This window comes from Leopardus geoffroyi, chromosome A1, assembly GCF_018350155.1.
Source record: "Leopardus geoffroyi isolate Oge1 chromosome A1, O.geoffroyi_Oge1_pat1.0, whole genome shotgun sequence".
NCBI lineage: Eukaryota > Metazoa > Chordata > Mammalia > Carnivora > Felidae > Leopardus > Leopardus geoffroyi.
This window is the reverse complement of record NC_059326.1, coordinates 103,983,163-104,000,640: the sequence shown is the minus strand read 5'-3', so window position 1 is coordinate 104,000,640 and position 17,478 is coordinate 103,983,163. Positions and strand designations below refer to the sequence as shown.

The 17,478-nt window shown below is 44.9% G+C and overlaps 1 protein-coding gene and 1 long non-coding RNA gene across 4 annotated transcripts in view; both read right to left on the bottom strand.

Moving 5' to 3' along the window:
• Window positions 1-17,478, bottom strand: part of GRAMD2B (GRAM domain containing 2B) — a 134,318-nt gene that overhangs the window by 21,839 nt on the left and 95,001 nt on the right. For all 3 annotated transcript variants that reach the window (XM_045487228.1, XM_045487229.1, XM_045487236.1), the window contains exons 2-4: window positions 6,618-6,737; window positions 3,292-3,403; window positions 119-185 (exon numbers count right to left, since the gene is read on the bottom strand). In XM_045487228.1, coding sequence (XP_045343184.1) covers window positions 119-185; window positions 3,292-3,403; window positions 6,618-6,737 — 299 coding nt within the window. The remainder of the gene's footprint in view (window positions 1-118; window positions 186-3,291; window positions 3,404-6,617; window positions 6,738-17,478) is intronic.
• On the bottom strand, window positions 10,159-12,537 carry LOC123602933. The gene is made up of 2 exons (XR_006714637.1): window positions 10,888-12,537; window positions 10,159-10,647 (listed from the first exon to the last, which is right to left on the bottom strand). It is a non-coding gene; the product is annotated as an uncharacterized LOC123602933 (long non-coding RNA).

Genomic DNA, 17,478 nt, shown 5'->3' with positions numbered 1-17,478 from the left:
TACATCATAACTTTCGAACCCACGTTCCCCTTGGTGATTCTGTTCCCAGACGGAGCCCGCTTTCTCTCCCCCAGCCAACTAGCGTATTTTCAAAACAGTCAAACAGGTCAGAACTTACTCTGCCTCAATGGTTCTTCAGTGGGGACATCAAGAAACAGCTTGTGGAAGTGCATGTTTGCCTTATACTACAAGGAGAACACAACACAGGCGTCACCGCTGGCATTTCTTGGCATAACATCACCAATGTTAACTTCAATGTAAATTACGTAACAGATTTCCCCTCCCTTCACAGAGTATCTTTAGGAACTCCTTGTCTCTGATCGTACAGTCTTCGACACAACCCCTCAAAGAAGGCAGGGCACAAAGGTTTCATTTTCCAACAAGATAGTGACTTGCTGGTTGGAAAGACACGTGAAATCATGCTGCAGCCTTGTGCCAAGGTGGCTGGCCAAGGACGTTCCTAATAAATGACACGAAGGGATCTCACCAGGGAAGGCAGTAGATCCTAGGACACTAAAGATCCAAGTACTCTTGGAGGAGAGCAGTGGTTAAGAGCTCAGATAAACCTAGCTCAAGTCTTGGCTACATGTCCCCTTTGGTGTGTGACCGTGACCTAGTGAGTTAGCTCTGCTGGGCCTCAGCTTCCTCCTCTGTGCCAGAAGGCACATATACTACCTGTCTCAGAGGCCCGCCATAAGGCTTAAATGGACAATACATCCAAAAGACCCACTACTTGGTATTGTCCCTATCACTCCTTTTGTCGTGAGGGCATATCCTTAGCCAGTGTCAGGGTGACACGACCATCCAGCCAAATTAGGACTTCGTAAAAATAAACTTAACTCTCCAGGGCGGTAGCAGCCCCAAGAGTCTGAAAGATGGCACATCGCTTCATGTTCAAGGCATGTGTTTCCACAACTGTGACAACAACAATGTACAGCCAGCCATTTACATTTGGTCACATGCCTTCCCAAATAGCATCCCCAAAATAACCCGGGGAACTGGTGTCCCCATTCCATTCGTGTGGACAGTGTGCCTCAGGGAAACTGAGTCATTTAAATGGCACCACTCAGCTAAGAGGCAGAACTGGTCCTCCTTCCACAGGACCTCTGCCTGACACGATTTTTTTTTTTTTTAATGTGTATTTATTTATTTTGAGAGAGAGAGAGAGAGCGCATGAGCAGGGGAGGGGCAGAGACACAGGGAGAGAGAGAATCCCAAGCAGGCTCTATGTTGTCAGCACAGAGCCCAGCGCGGGGCTTGAACTCACAAATGCTGAGATCATGACCTGAGCCGAAATCAAGTTGGACACTTAAATGACTGAGCCACTCAGGCGCTCTCTGACAGGATGCTTTTGATAAAAAAAAAAAAGTCTTATGAGAAGAACAGAGAGACAGTACAAGCAGGCCCTTCATGCCAAACCACACAGAATTGGCCCAAGATCGCCATAAGGAAGAGCTTTAGAAAGGTCCTACAGGTGATCGATGGGGCCCCGCAAGTCAGCTATTTTATAAACGCCTCATGTAAAGTAGGTTATCTCATGCTGCTTCCTAAAAGTACATTTTGCATCCAGAAAGTTACCCGGATTAAAGCGAGGTATTCCAAGGAGGCTTTCCTGAGATACTTTTTTTCTTTTTTAATGGCTACAGTGAGCATTGGTTGCATGAGTTGATTTAAAAGTAACCTGGGCCGGGGAGCCCGGGTGGCGCAGTCGGTTAAGCGTCCGACTTCAGCCAGGTCACGATCTCGCCGTCCGGGAGTTCGAGCCCCGCGTCGGGCTCTGGGCTGATGGCTCAGAGCCTGGAGCCTGTTTCCGATTCTGTGTCTCCCTCTCTCTCTCTGCCCCTCCCCCGTTCATGCTCTGTCTCTCTCTGTCCCAAAAATAAATAAACGTTGAAAAAAACAAAATTAAAAAAAAATAAATAAATAAAAGTAACCTGGGCCAAGGGGCACCTGGGTGGCTCAGGTGGTTATTTGTTCGACTTCTGCTAAGGTCATTATCTCCTGGTTCGTGGATTTGAGCCCTCTGTTGGGTTCTGTGCTGAAAGCTCAGAGCCTGGAGCCTGCTTCGGATTCTGTGTCTCCCTCTCTTTCTGCCCCTCCCTTGCTCGTGATCTGTCTGTCTGTCTCTCTCAAAAATGAAAGCGTTTAAGAAAAATAACCTGAGCCAAAAAATCCAAAAAACAACCTGGAACATGAAGTCTTCACAAATGTGAATGTAATAAACGGAAAAAAAAAAAAAGAAAAAAAGAAAAAAAAAAGGCAGTGGAAATGATGTACATTAAAAGGGACAGATAGGGGCGCCTGGGTGGCTCGGTCGGTTGGGCTCAGGTCATGATCTCACGGTCCGTGAGTTCGAGCCCCGAGTCAGGCTCTGTGCTGACAGCTCGGAGCCTGGAGCCTGCTTCAGATTCTGTGTCTCCCTCTCTCTCTGCCCCTCCCCTGCTCATGCTCTGTCTCTGTCTCAAAAATAAATAAAAACATTAAAAAATTAAAAAAAAAAAGGGACAGATAAATCCATTATTTGGCTCCTGACTGGATTCATTTTGGGGGGGGAGGGGGGCAAAAAACATTGATGCAGGCAGTGACTACTGGAAGATTGTGGAATTCTGAAATGGATTTTATAGGAGTAATATTTTTGTGTATTTACTATTCAGTTAAATTTCTTGTGTGTGCCAATCGGTTTTTTGTTCTCCTTCTTAGGAAACACATATTCGAGTATTTAGCGGGGGGGAGTGTTAAAAAACAACCTCAAACTACTGGTCCCAGTAAGTATGCCAACTCCATGACACAGGACTGGGCTTAGTTACCTATCGGGGTGGGTTTTAGAGTGGAACTGAACTGCTTCTGGAGGAGAATCGTGACGGTCCACAGGTTTTCCTCTTCAGTGGGAAGCTGGGTTGCCTTCCATTCACACAGGTGCTGTATCACACTCTTTCATTTTGATGCAAGGACATCACAACTCTCTTAATCATTAGGCGAGCTAATTATCTTGGCTGGTTTTTAGACCAGCACATGACCACATAGGTCCCTGCTCTTGGGGCACTTGTCAGAGTTAGGGGTCACGGTATGCAACTCACCGCCACCCAGGACATACCGGAAGGTCAGTGGGGAAATATGAAACTGATTGATAGTCGGCCGAAGGATCTGCATCCTGTTCTGTGTTCCAGATTCTCTACTATCTGCCTACGAGAGTCGTGAACGGCAGGAAGATACACATTTGGGTCCTTCCTTTCCCTTGGCTCTAGGGGTCGCCCCATCCTCTGATCAGTGCAGTCCGCATTCCCAAGTTACCTGGCTGGAAGACGAAGACTTCTTCCTGTCCATCTTAGATTCATTTTTGCTTTCTGTTTTACAGTCGTTCTTATCACTTGCTAAAGAGGCACCATCAAAACTGGATTTTGACCTGAGCAAAGAGAACCCAGGGAGTCTGTAAGATGAATTGTGTAATGCTACTCATTAATCCTATTGTAATAAATCTTGATTAGCATGCCATCTCACAAGAAAACCTGACATTTGTTTTGTTTTGCTTTTCTGGACACCAGTGATCACTCCTAATACTCTAAGAGCATTTACACAGCATAGTGTGCGGGAGGCTGGGATGGTTTCACAGGGCCACAACCTCAATCTGCAGAAATGCAGACTTCTAGAAGGGAGAAATACAAACTGAATTGTGAAGGTAATTATACCATCTCGAAGGATTTTAAGCAGTAAAAGTACTGTAGGCAAATTATTAAACAAAACTGCAGCTATAATTCGATCAAAGAATATTTTCGTTTCAGCATTCTATTAATATTTAACATGGGTTAAATGAGTAGGGCATTGTATTAAAGGCCTAGAGGGACGCAAGACGGTCTTTTTCCTTAAGAAGCCTGTGAATGCATCCAACATCTTTTTTCTAAGGCAGTACAAGACGTAGTGCCCAATAATAATACATACCACAGCTATTAGGAGGAGGTATAGAGACCCTAAGTTCAAAAGGAGGTAAGAAGAGATCGACAGCACAACGTAGGTTTAATACACTGGGCCTCAGAGGATAAGCAGGAGTTGGGTATAAGGAAAAGAGAAACAAAACATCCCAGAGTGGGAAAATAGTAGAAGTGAAATCAGGATAAAAATGAAGACCATGTTGGAAAGTCAAGTTTTCCTTTGTTCTACTAAGGACAGAGGTCAGAGCTCCAGTATTTGTTTCTAAGGCGATTCTAGTCCTGGCTCTTCATTTGAGTAGGTGTGTGAATTTGCACATATCTTCAACCTGACAGACAAACAGAATCATTCTCAAGTGGAATGCATGTATGGTTTTCAGAGATGTATATACAAACAACTTTTATGATACAATTATGTATTTGGAAAAATGGCACATGAAATCCATGATCCTACAGTATGATTCCTTAGAAAGAGGCTCAGTTAAAATGAGTATTTGGTTCGGGGCGCCTGGGTGGCTCAGTCGGTTGAGTGTCCGACTTCGGCTCAGGTCATGATCTCACGGTCCGTGAGTTCCAACCCCGCGTCGGGCTCTGTGCTGATGGCTCAGAGCCTGGAGCCTGTTTCCGATTCTGTGTCTCCCTCTCTCTCTGACCCTCCCCCATTCATGCTCTGTCTCTCTCTGTCTCAAAAATAAATAAACGTTAAAAAAAAAAATAAAAAAAATGAGTATTTGGTTCAAAGCAGAGTTAAGAATCTTGAGTAATTCAAGTGGCACAAGGGTGTGACTGAGAGACAGAAATGACTGCAGTTAAGACTTTAGACTCTGGGTTTCTCATCCCTGAAAAGATGGGCCAAATGATATTCCAAGCTGCTGCCAGCCACAACAGTTTGGGTCCATGATGCTCTAACCACAGGTGAAATACCTCTCATTGATTCCAGGTGTCAGATTTGGATTTAGCTACTGGCCACTGAACCTATTTGCAGATACAAATGACTTTGGAATTCTAGGGATTACTTTTTTTTTTTTTGAAATTATGAGTAAACATTTGTAGTCAAAAATAATTTTTACAAATGGCAATTTACCTATTAGTATACCATCCACTAATCCGAATTAATTACCTCGACTGATTCACACTAGTAAATGTTAATGGAATCATCAAGGCAACGATCAGGCCTTTTGAAGGACTGTAAGCAAATTGACAGGCAAGGCAGATGTACCCCTGACAAATTCAAGAGGCGCAAGCAGAAGGGGCTTGTGTGCACAGCACTGGTCTCTGGGGAAGGGGTGGAAGGGGCGCTTATTTATATGGCATTGGTATCTTTGTGTCTACCCTGTTACTCTCTCATCTCACAGGTCACTATGCGCAGGACCGGAAGTCGAGTGCAAAATGAAAATGTAGGGCCTCTTATTCAAGTATTAGGAATTTCCAGACAGCGAGAGCAGAGCATTACATCAAGCGTGGGGCTCTTTGCAACTGCACAGATGACACACCCACACCGTTTGACAAACATGCCCTCATGATGAGTGTATTATTCTCACCCAAAGCCTGGGGGAGGCAGAGAAAAAGCCACAGTGTTTTTAAAGCGCCTGCTGGAGCCAGTCAATAATGGTGAAAGATACAAGAAACGACATGCTTTGTGCGTTTGCCCGAGCCTCATTTGCTGAGTGAGGCAAGGTGCTCTGACAGCAAACAGCTATGGAAAGAAGTGCTGAAAGTGAGATGTGTCCAAACAGCCATGCAGAACTGATGAAGAGAGAAGTGGAAGGGGCTGGAAAGAAAAATGTGGGGGAGAGAGAAGACTTAGGCTTGGTCTTGAGTGAAGGAAGGATGCGGAGAGAGGGAATGGGCTGTGTAGCCAGGAAGGAAGGGAGAGGCAGGAGTTATTTAATTATCCTTTAGCAGAGGCCCGAAGACCCAGAAGGTACAGTTCTGACAGTTCCAGTAACAGAGACATGAGCAATCGCTCCACCACTCAGTGCAGACCCCTGGCTACATGCACCGTAACTGACCACTGAAATGATCATTCTCTGATGAGGGCACAAAAACACCTCTGAGCTCCTACTTCTTCCTTGCATGTGAGAAAAAGCATGTAACGAAGAGTCTCTGAGAGTGACAGGGACCGCGCCTCATCTCAAAACTGCCTGTTCCCTTCTAGGCTCACGACCAAATTGCCGCTGGGCCCACCAGCACCGGCCCCAAGAAACAGACATGGACACGCTGTCCGGGGATCCCAGGCAGGGCTCCCCCTCCGCTTTTTCGTGGCTGCCAGGAAAGCGAGACAGGTGTGCACACGCACAGGCAGAGCAGATACTCCAACCTGGGCGGGCCGCACCAGCACCCCGGCCAGCCTTTCCAGGTGCCGTATCAACCTATGCCAGGCAATGGGCTATCCTGGCTTTATCACTCAGCGAGATCAGTCCTTGAAGAGAGGGGTTGGGGCAGGAAGGAGAAAAGTTAGTAGGTTGCAGGCAGGAAGGAGAAAAGTTAGCTGACAGAAAGGGATGAGAAAGGAAGGCACGCATCCGTGCCGAGACTGAGGAAAACCACCCCACTTCTTTCTCAGGGGGTTATCTGGTTACAGTGGATCCTCACTTGTGACAACGGCCATTGAACTAGAAACATCAGCTCCTCCCAGCCACCCCTCCTCCCCAAAGGCCCCAAAGAACCAAGCGTCAACGTGAGGACACTCACCGCAAGGAAATGATTCTCTTCTGGTCTGAGGACTCAGCCTCGCAGGACGGGGTAGGGGACTGGGCTGTCGGCGACCTGCAGATCTTCTTTTTCTCCTCCAAACCATTCTCAGCCTCTGAGCTGGAGAAGAGAGAAAAACGCTTCACCTTAGACATCCGGGGAAGGGGGACATGTGGAAGGAAAAACGATGAGAAAACCTTGCTTTCTGGAGAGGGGAATGATGTTCAAGCCCCACAACAGGCTGAAGTCAGCGTGGACAGCTGTGCGCTTTCCAGATCTCCATTCTGAAACCTCTCAGCTGGTGCCTCAAGGGCAGGAGCTCCAGGTCCTGCCTGCTGCTGTAGGTAAACATCCGACTTTGTGGGGACTTGGTGGCTGCCGGGCGTGCGCAGGAGGGCCCCACGCTGCCCAGCTCTGCCCGGCTAGCATGCTGAGGCGACAGATCACCTGGAGGCTGGGAGGGCCCCTGCACACACGTGCACAGCACACAGGCTCACAGCCAGCTGTGAGCCTCTGCTGGGAGCCCCCGCCCCTTTGTCTGCATTTCCCTTAACACCCAGTGTTGTAGTTATAGAGGTCCCAGTTCGGGTGGTCGATATTTTAACCAAGGACCTCTCTAAGCAATTTCCAGTCTAATCTACACCGCCACCCAGGCTGGGTAGGAATTATTACTCCCAGATTACAGATCTGGAATCTGAGGCTCTCACTTATCAACTTGGCCAAGTTCACAGAATCAGAATGTTTCTGAGTTGGGAGGCCTCTGGGTCCACACTCACCCTCCTATTCTCTAACTCTTCTCCCTGCCATCTACCACCCTCCCCCAGTCACTGGTCCATCCATCTAGCCCCCATATTAGCTCTTCAGTGTGAGAGCTCCAGGGCGGGGTGAGGATCTTATTGCCTTTTATACTGACCACAGAGTCTAGGTGAGTGCTGGTATATAATCACGATCACTAGGCTTTAAGGGCTGACCTTGGTAAAAGAAGGACTAGAGGCAAAAGCAAGTCAGGATGGTTTGCACGCTGAATCACAAACCAATGGAGGTAATGAGTGTGGTGGCTACAGGTGCTGAGTTCCCTCAGTGTCAGGGACTGGGGACACCAATTCCAATACGAGCAAGAGGAGAGAAAGGAAGGCGGGAAGGCACATACACGGTGTTTTAATTTCCATGGAGCAGACCTTCTTTGGTGTCAGTCTGCAAAGCACAGGATTCACAAGACAGATTTCTGAGAATGTGAGAACGCCACGGTGGCTGAACAGAAAGGGAAAATACTAAGGTAGCGTCGCTATGATCGTTCGGCTAATTTTAATCCCCATTCACCACCTACTTGGTGTCTTCACCTGCAGATAACCGCACAGGCAGGAAATGTCACCGGTTAGTTGAAGTTTTGTGGTTGCTTGCTTAAGACACTTTTCACAGTATTTGAGATTGCCAGCCCATACCAGTAATACTGCTGTAGTGTCACCATCAACACCAAGGGTATTTGACAAGGTATCCAATGGACAATCCCTACATATGGTGGATATTCTTATACTGTGGTTAGTATTTCTCTCTTCCTAAGTACATAAATATTCAAGGACAGGAGCCCAACTTTCCACTTCTTCAATTCTCAAAGCACTCAAAAGCACTTAAGTACATTAAAAGAATTCAGTCCACAAATGAATTGCATTATGTGATGAAAGGTAAAGGGAAGGCTTTGAAATATTAATAGGAAAACACCACTCTGGTTTAAAATAGAGGATTTTATTTAATGTTAGCATCCAGTTTAATTCACAGACTCAGAGAATTTGGGAACTCTTAAGGGGCTTTAGAGCATATCTCTCCTAACTCCCCTCCCCAAGACACACACACATTCTGATTCTTCAAAGGCATCAGACAGCAATCCACTTGAGAGCCCCTCTTGAAGTAGGGAGAATAAATCTGTGTGGACCCTCAATAATCCACTCAGCATTTATTTACATATTTACCGATTTTATACAAGAACCGAGCCACTGCTGTCCTATCCAGCACTTCTGTGTACGTAGAAATAGCCTTCCCACTAAGAAGCACTCATAAAAATGTGCCCCTCTGTTTGGATGTAGCCCTAAGGGGACCTCACCTCTGGGCAAATGTCTTATTTATCCAATTACTAAATTCTTTAAAAATGGGGAACTCGTGTGTTTTTTCCACAGCACTCAGCTCAGCATTTGGCTCACAGTGGTCCTTTTTAAAAAAATTTTTTTTAAACATTTTATTTATTTTTGAGAGACAGAGAGAGACAGAGCATAAGCAGGGGAAGGGCAGAGAGAGAGGGAGACACAGAATCCAAAGCAGGCTCCAGGCTCTGAGCTGTCAGCACAGAGCCCGATGCGGGGCTCGAACTCACAAACCACGAGTTTGTGACCTGAGCTGAAGTCAGACACTCAACCGACTGAGCCACTGAGGTGCCCCTGCTCATAGTGGTCCTTAATACATGTTGACTGATATGGGATTCATCCTGTAGTGTCTCAAACACAAAGTGACACTGCTGTATGGGCTGATTTCAGTTTTAGAGTTTTGTTGACTTGAAGATGCTAACGGAAAACTCAAGGAAGTTGATTCCTAACGCAGACGAGATCACTCCTGCAAGCACCCCTTACCTCTGACGTCCTGTGGCAGCAGACTAAACTATGGACAATCCCAACAGCAGAGACTGCCAGTGTCTGAGTGAGCAGAGCGTGGGAGGGGACTGGAACGGTTCCTTGAGGCCCCTCAGTGGCTCTCAAGTTACCGTCACTAAAGCTGAATTCACCAGCAAGGGAGAGGAAGTAACAGGTCTCATTTAAAGCATGAAAATAAAGAAATCAGGTTTTTTCGTTTTTGTTTTTTTTTTCTTAGAGAGAAAGAGAAGACACCTACATGAGTCAGGGAGGGGCAGAAGGAGACAGAGATCTTTTTTTTTTTTTTTTAATTTTTTTTTTTTCAACGTTTATTTATTTTTGGGACAGAGAGAGACAGAGCATGAACGGGGGAGGGGCAGAGAGAGAGGGAGACACAGAATTGGAAACAGGCTCCAGGCTCTGAGCCATCAGCCCAGAGCCCGACGCGGGGCTCGAACTCACGGACCGCGAGATCGTGACCTGGCTGAAGTCGGACGCTTAACCGACTGCGCCACCCAGGCGCCCCGGAGACAGAGATCTTAAGGAGGCTCCGTGCTCAGGACAGAGCCAGACCCGAGGCTTGATCCCACGACCCTGGGATCACGACCTGAGCGGAATCAAGAGTCGAACGCTTAAATGACTGAGCTACACAGGCGCCCCTCTTTGTTTTTTTTAAACAAGAAGACAAGGCCTTTCAGGGACAGTGACTAGGAGGGTCAACTAAAAAAACCCCAAAACCAAACCAAAAGAATAATCTTTCTTTTCCTTTTCTTTCCTTCCTTCTTTTTCCTTCCTTCCTTGTTCCTTCCTTCCTCTTTTCTTTTTTTCTTTCTCCTTCCTTCCTTCCTTCCTTCCTTCCTTCCTTCCTTCCTTCCTTCCTTCCATGTATAAACTATTTATTCACAGACAAGGCCTAAAGATTCCTTGGACCCACCCACAGTATGGCCACAGCAGCCTGTGGTCTTTGAGTGCTGGCCTCGGACACGAAGTCCCCAGAAGGGATGCCACCTTCTTTGGGCCTGAATCTTCGCCAGTCTCTCCAGGCCTTCGCGTAGTTTGGTGTTTGTACCATTGGCCAGGACCTGGTTGTATTTTTTCCAGCCTTGACGTCCTTTCGTCTTTTGCAGAACCAGTCTGGGAGCTTCTACTGGCATGGATTCCGCATCATGGTACACACACGGTCCATGTCGTCCTCAGTGAGCTCTCCTGCCCTACTGGTGAGGGTGAGGTCTGCTCTCCCCAACACCCCATGAGCCGATCTTTGCCCCACACCCTTAACTGCAGTGATGGCAAAGGCTGTTTTCCGCCAAATAATTGCTGGTGTTGGGTACTTGCAAGACGTACTTGCTGGAACTTCTCAGCGATCATTGGAGGTGGCCCTAGTGGACGCCCCAGGAGTGGCATGTTCCAACCTTCCTCTTTCTTTTTTTTTTTTTTTTTTTTTTAATTTTTTTTTTCAACGTTTATTTATTTTTGGGACAGAGAGAGACAGAGCACGAACGGGGGAGGGGCAGAGAGAGAGGGAGACACAGAATTGGAAACAGGCTCCAGGCTCTGAGCCATCAGCCCAGAGCCCGACGCGGGGCTCGAACTCACGGACCGCGAGATCGCGACCTGGCTGAAGTCGGACTGCGCCACCCAGGCGCCCCAACCTTCCTCTTTCAACAAATGCTTATCAGAAGGGTTCCCGATGGCAGGGCAGGATGCTCAGGGCTGGGCAGCTGAACAAACAAGTGGCTGGTGGTTTTAAGGATGCTTAGAAGCAGCAGCAGATGCTGGGGACAGAGGATCAATCTGTACTCGGCCTCGGCAAGTTATTTCTTCTCCCATCTCCAACCCAACTGAAGGGCCACTTATAGGCCCTGAAAGCTTTCAGTAGGGATTCCAGAGCAGTGAGACAGAGTCATGCTCATGCTAACCAAGCCGGATAGTACTGTTTAGGAGAATGCGTTCTCATCACCGGCTAGGAAGTGCTATTTTCAGTAAGAGACACTGCCCCGCGCTGTTACGCAATCTACAAATAAAAACACGGGTTGGACAATCCCTATCAACAGTACATTATGTGTCAATTCCCAGACCTCATTAATCTGATGATAAGATGATCAACCTTTCACCATTTTTCAGAATCAGAATTCTTACACGAAGCCAAGTCCCATTCGTCCTGGAAAGAGTCTCTTTGAGTTTAAGGTAAACTCCACTCTCCTTTCTCCTGTCACATTCATCTCCCAGGCCTTTTGTCCCTCATGCTGGGAATGAGTTGAATTTAGCCATCATCCCAAGCAAGTCCCAAGCAGAAGGCATAATTCAAAAGTTACAAGCTGTCCAAGGAGCTACTGGGCAGAATGAGGATTCAGTTGCATCTCATGTGAGTGAATGGGCTGTGTCTCCAGGTAAATGAGAACTGGTAACTCCCTGTGGTTCAGTCCAGGTAGCTGTGTTTCTTTCCAATTCCAGTGGTGAATTCCTGTGTTTGAACCTACCTTCAAGTTAAATCGGTCTAAGCGAAGGCATAAAAAATGTCATAAACTCCCTTATGGTAGTGTGGGTGAGGGTAGGTTTATATCCATTGTCACTTAAACAAAAAAATCCCTGATCATCATATCCTGAAACCACAGTCCTGACCAACAAAGTTTGGAAGTGACCTGAAGATAGGATATGTTTCCCCAGACAGTCTCCATGAGATAAAATCCTGGAAATGGGACTGTTGTGATGAAGGCCAGGTCTGTCACAGTACAGTGTTGTGCTGAAATGCTGTACTGAACACTCATGTGCACCTGGGCAAGCCAAGGCCTGGGGCACCAAACCCTTGATTTGGGTGTGCTGCTTGCTTAGTGGCTTCAAGACTGGCTGGCAGGCAAGGGTGGCAATTTGTGAGAAGCAAAAGATGGGCTATAAGGACAGAGGAGGGCTCTGGGGGTGGGTGGGCAGCAGCCACAGTACAAACTGAGACTTCACAGGAACCATAAGGGAACAGAATGGGGTGCAAAGGTGCAGGAGTTGGTGATGGAGACCAGGACCCCTCTAAGACCCCTCAGCGTCTCCAATTACAAAGTAAATGCCAAATCTCCCAAACTAGATTTTTGTACGTCAGGAAAAAGAGTTTCGTTTGTAATTCAGATACAGTCTGTCTTGGTCTAGCTTTACATTTTATTTATCTATCTACATATTCATTTCTGAGTATTAGAAGCAGAAGGCATAATTCAAAAGTTACAAATGGAGCTCTGAAAACTGTAAAACATTGACGAAAGAAAAAGAGGACACAAGTGAAAAGACAGCCCATGTTCATGGATTCAAAGAATATGGTTAAAACGTCCATCCTATCGAAAGCCATCTACCCAGTCAGTGCAATCCCTATCAAAATACCAATAGCATTTTTCACAGAACTAGAACAAATAATCCTAAAATTTGTTTGGAGCCACAAAAGACCCCAAATATCCAAAGCAATCTTGACAAAGAAGAGCAAACCTGGAGACATCACTATCCCAGATTTCAGGATATACTACACAAAGCTATAGTAATCAAAACGGTATGGTACCGGCACAAAAACAGACACATAGATCAATGGGACAGAATAGAGAGCCCAGAAATACACCCACACTTATATGGTCAATTAATCTATGACAAAAGAAACAAAAATGCACAATAGGGAAAAGATAGTCTCTTCAATAAATGGTGCTGGGAACAATGGACAGCTACATGTAAAATAATGAAACTGGACCACTTTCTTATACCATACACAAAAATAAACTCAAAATGGATTAAAGACTTATGTGTGAGACCTGAAACCATAACACTCCTAGAAGAAAACAGAGTGAGTAATCTCTTTGACATTAACCTTAGCAACATTCTTCTAGATATGTCTTCTTGGGCAAAGGAAACAAAAGCAAAAATAAACTATTGGGACTACACCAAAATAAAAAGCCTTTATACAGTGAAGGGAACCATGAACAAAATAAAAAGTCAACCTACTGAATGCAAGAAGCTATTTGCAAATGATTTATCTGGTAAGCGGTTAGTATTCAAAATACATAAAAAACTTATACAACTCAACACCAAAAAATAAATAATCTCACTAAGAAAATGGGCAGAGGACCCGAATAGACATTTTTCCAAAGAAGCTATCCATAAGGCCAAAAGACACATGGAAAGATGTGTCTAATCTTCGCCAGTCATCAGGGAAACGAAAATCAAAACCACGGTGAGATATCACCTCACACCCGTCAGAATGGCCAGACTTAAAAAAGACAAGAACTAACAAGGGCTGGTGAGGGTGCGAAGAAAATGGAACCCTTGTGCACTGTTGGTGGGAATGTCACTTGGGGCAGCCAGTGTGGAAAACAATATGGAAGTTCCTCAAAAAATTAAAAATAGAAATACCATACAACCCAACAATCCCACTTCTGGGTATTTGCCCAAAGAAAACAAAAATACTGATTTGAGAAAATATATGCACCCCTATGTTTACTGCAGCATTATTTACAAAGCCAAGCTGTGGAAGCCAAGCCAAGCATCTATCGATGAATAAAGAAGATCCAGTATAGATACACATTGGAATATCACACAGCCATTAAAAAGAATGAGACCTTGCTATTTGTCACGACATGGATAGACCCAGAGGGTATTGTGCTAAGTGAAAGAAGTCAGACTGGCAAAGACAAGTATCTTACGATTTCATTTATAGTGGGAGTCTAAAAAAAAAATGAATAAATACAATCTAAAAGCAGAAAGAGACTCATACATACAGAGAACAAAGTGACAGCTGCCACAGGGGTAGGAGTAGGAGGATGGGGAAAACGGGTGAAGGGGACATTCGGCTTCCTGTTATGGAATGAGTAAGTCGGGGATGAAGGGTAGAGCACAGGGAATACAGTTGGATGGTATTTAATACTGTATGGTAACTGCACTCATGGTGATCACAGCATAAGGTATAGACCTGTGGAATCACTATGTTGTACACCTGCAACTCTGTCACATTGTGTATCAACTAGACTTCAATGAAAAAAAAAGTTACAAAAATGGGGCGCCTGGGTGGCTTAGTTGGTTGAGCTTCTGACTTCAATTCAGGTCATGATCTCACTGTTCTTTTTTATTTACTTTGTTTTTTTTTATGTTTATTAATTTTTGAAATACACAGAGAGAGCACAAGCAGGGGTGGGGTAGAGACAGAGGGGACACAGAATCTGAAGCAGGCTCCAGGCTCTGAGCTGTCAGCACAGAGCCTGACGTGGGGCTTGAACTCAACAAACCTCAACGATGTCACTGTTCTTGAGCTCAAGCCCCACGCTGGGCTTACTGGTGCCAGCATGGAATCTGCTTTGGATCCTGTTTCCTCCTCTCTCTCTGCCCCTTCCCTACTCGTGCTCTCTCAAAAATAAACTTAAAAAAAAAAAAAAAGTTACAAATCAAAAACCAAATCTCCTTTCTATCCCTATTTCACTATGGCCCTGTTTTTCTCCAAAGAGGCACCCACTACTGTTCCTGGCAACTGTGTGTCTTTCCAGGAAGAGGCTGGGCACATCTGAGTGTGTATTTTTAAAGCACAAATGATACCATTTTATCATATAGTTTCCTTTTCTTTTCTTTTCTTTTTTCTGTTTATATTGGCGCTCTTTCCCTATCAGAATATACAGGGCTTCCTCATTCTTTTTAATGATTGCATGAGTTCCACTGTAAAGGATGAATTATAATTTAATCAGTTCCTTATTGATGGGCATTTAGGTGGATTTCAGTCTAATGACAAATAAAAATAACACTGCAACAAATATCCTTGTATGTTTATTATGTGTGTGAATACATCCATAGGATAATTTCCTGGAAATGGATCACCTGTGTCAAAACAAACACAATTTAAAACATTTATAGTTGTTGCCAAATTGCCCTCAGTAGAGGTTTTGTAAGCCACACCCACCATATAAAACAGTGTTTATACATTCTTACTAGTAAAGTGTGAAACTAAAAAAAAAAAAAATTTCTGCGTGCCTGGTACACAGGGTAACAATAGTAATTTAATGACTCATTTTAAATTTTTGATCTTTGCAAATGTGAGAGGTAAAGAAAAATCCCATTATCGTTTTGATTTACTGTTCTCTTCTTATGAGTAAGTTTGAGTATGTTCTCATGTATTTTTAAATTTCCTGTATTGTGAATTAGCTGTTTGCATGTACATTTTGCCAATTTTTCTAATGGGTAATTGATTGAAACATTTAGGAGACACAGTCTTATCACAACTACATAACCAATGCTTGCAATATTCTAGAATTGACTTTTTGAATAAATGATGTTAAACAATTAGAAGTTCAGTGGATATTAGGGGTTGGCATAACATTAAGATAAAATTTTGGGGCACCTGGGTGGCTCAGTCGGTTAGGCATCAGACTCTTGATTTCAGATCAGGTGGTGATCTCATGGTTTGTGAGAGTGAGCCCCACATCGGGCTCTGTGCTGTCAGCGCAAGCCTGCTTGGGATTGATATTCATTCTCTCTCTCTCTCTCTCTCTCTCTCTCTCTCTCTCTCTCTCCCTCCCTCCCTCCCCCTCCCTCCCCCTCTCTCTCTGTCAAAATAAGTAACGGGGTATCTGGGTGGCTCAGTTGGTTAAGCGTCCGACTTCGGCTCAGGACATGATCTCACGGTTTGTGAGTTCGAGCCTTGTATAGGGCTCTGTGCTGACAGCTCAGAGCCTGGAGTCTGCTTTGGATTCTGTGTCTCCCTCTCTGTCTCTCTCTGCCCCTCCCTGTCTTGTGCTCTGTCTGTCTCTCTGTCAAAAAGAAATAATTAACATTAAAAATTTCAAAATAAATAAGTGTCTCTGACAAATAATAAAATATCTCTGACAAATTAACTTTTTTTTTTTTTTTCTGATGGGCTTCCTGGCAGATAGAAAAAAATGCCCAAAACATAGTATTCTTTGGTTTCAGTGAAACCTTTAATGAAACCTGACAGGCTTTCTAGTTCAAGAGGGAGAGATCGAGCACAAATGTTTGTCTCTCCTTTCTGAGCCCTTTAAAATAACTAAAAAAAGTAACACTCCTGCTGATAATGGAGGGAAACCATCAACAGAAGTGTTAAGTCCCCAAATTTCTGTAATATATAAAGTGGAAAGTAAAGTACAATATTAACTTGTGCAGCAACGTAACGAAGCTGTACTTAGAACATGGGCGTTAATGGAAGATAAGAAAACAGTGATCTGGTCTATGAGAGTCCCGTGAGGTGCTGTAGGAGGAGGACTAAGAAGTGGATGAATACATGAGATTAAATTAAAGGTGTCAAGGAGATTTTATTATTTTATGCTATTTTATTTTATTTTATTTTATTTTATTTTATTTTATTTTGAGACAGCATGAATGGGGGAGAAGGGCAGAGAAAGAGTGAAAGAGAATCTTTTTTTTTTTTCAATATATGAAATTTATTGTCAAATTGGTTTCCATACAACACCCAGTGCTCATCCCAACAGGTGCCCTCCTCAATACCCATCACCCACCCTCCCCTCCCTCCCACCCCCCATCAACCCTCAGTTTGTTCTTAGTTTTTAAGAGTCTCTTATGCTGTGGCTCTCTTCCACTCTAACCTCTTTTTTTTTTTTTTTCCTTCCCCTCCCCCATGGGTTTCTGTTAAGTTTCTCAGGATCCACATAAGAGTGAAAACATATGGTATCTGTCTTTCTCTGTATGGCTTATTTCACTTAGCATCACACTCTCCAGTTCCATCCATGTTGCTACAAAGGGCCATATAGTGAAAGAGAATCTTAAGCAGGCTCCACGCTTAGCATGGAGCCCAAGATGGGGCTCAATCCCATGACCCTGAGATCGTGACCTGAGCCAGAATCCAGAGTCAGACACTCAACTGGACTGAGCCACCCAGGAGCCCCTGAATAAGAGTTCTTTAAATGCCTCCTCTGGACCCCCGCTGCCATCATCAGACCTACCATCAAGCTGGCAGATACTTAGCCATGGGGGTGAGATACCAGAAAGGTTGTCAACTCAAAGACTGAACATACTTAGGTGCAGGGCACCCAGGAGGGAGTGTGGAGCCCCACAGTGAATCCTTCTCATCCTCCCATTTGGAATCAAGTAGTCCCCAGGCTAGGCGCCAATCCACTACCCATGTCCTTCCATAGATCCCAGAACAGCTCTCTAGTCCCTCTTTCTGAAATAGGAGACGACAACACAGGACTGCCAGCCCCTTGAAGAAAGCCTGAAGTCTTAACGAAAAGACCAACATAAACCAACAGCACTGTGGGGCTCCA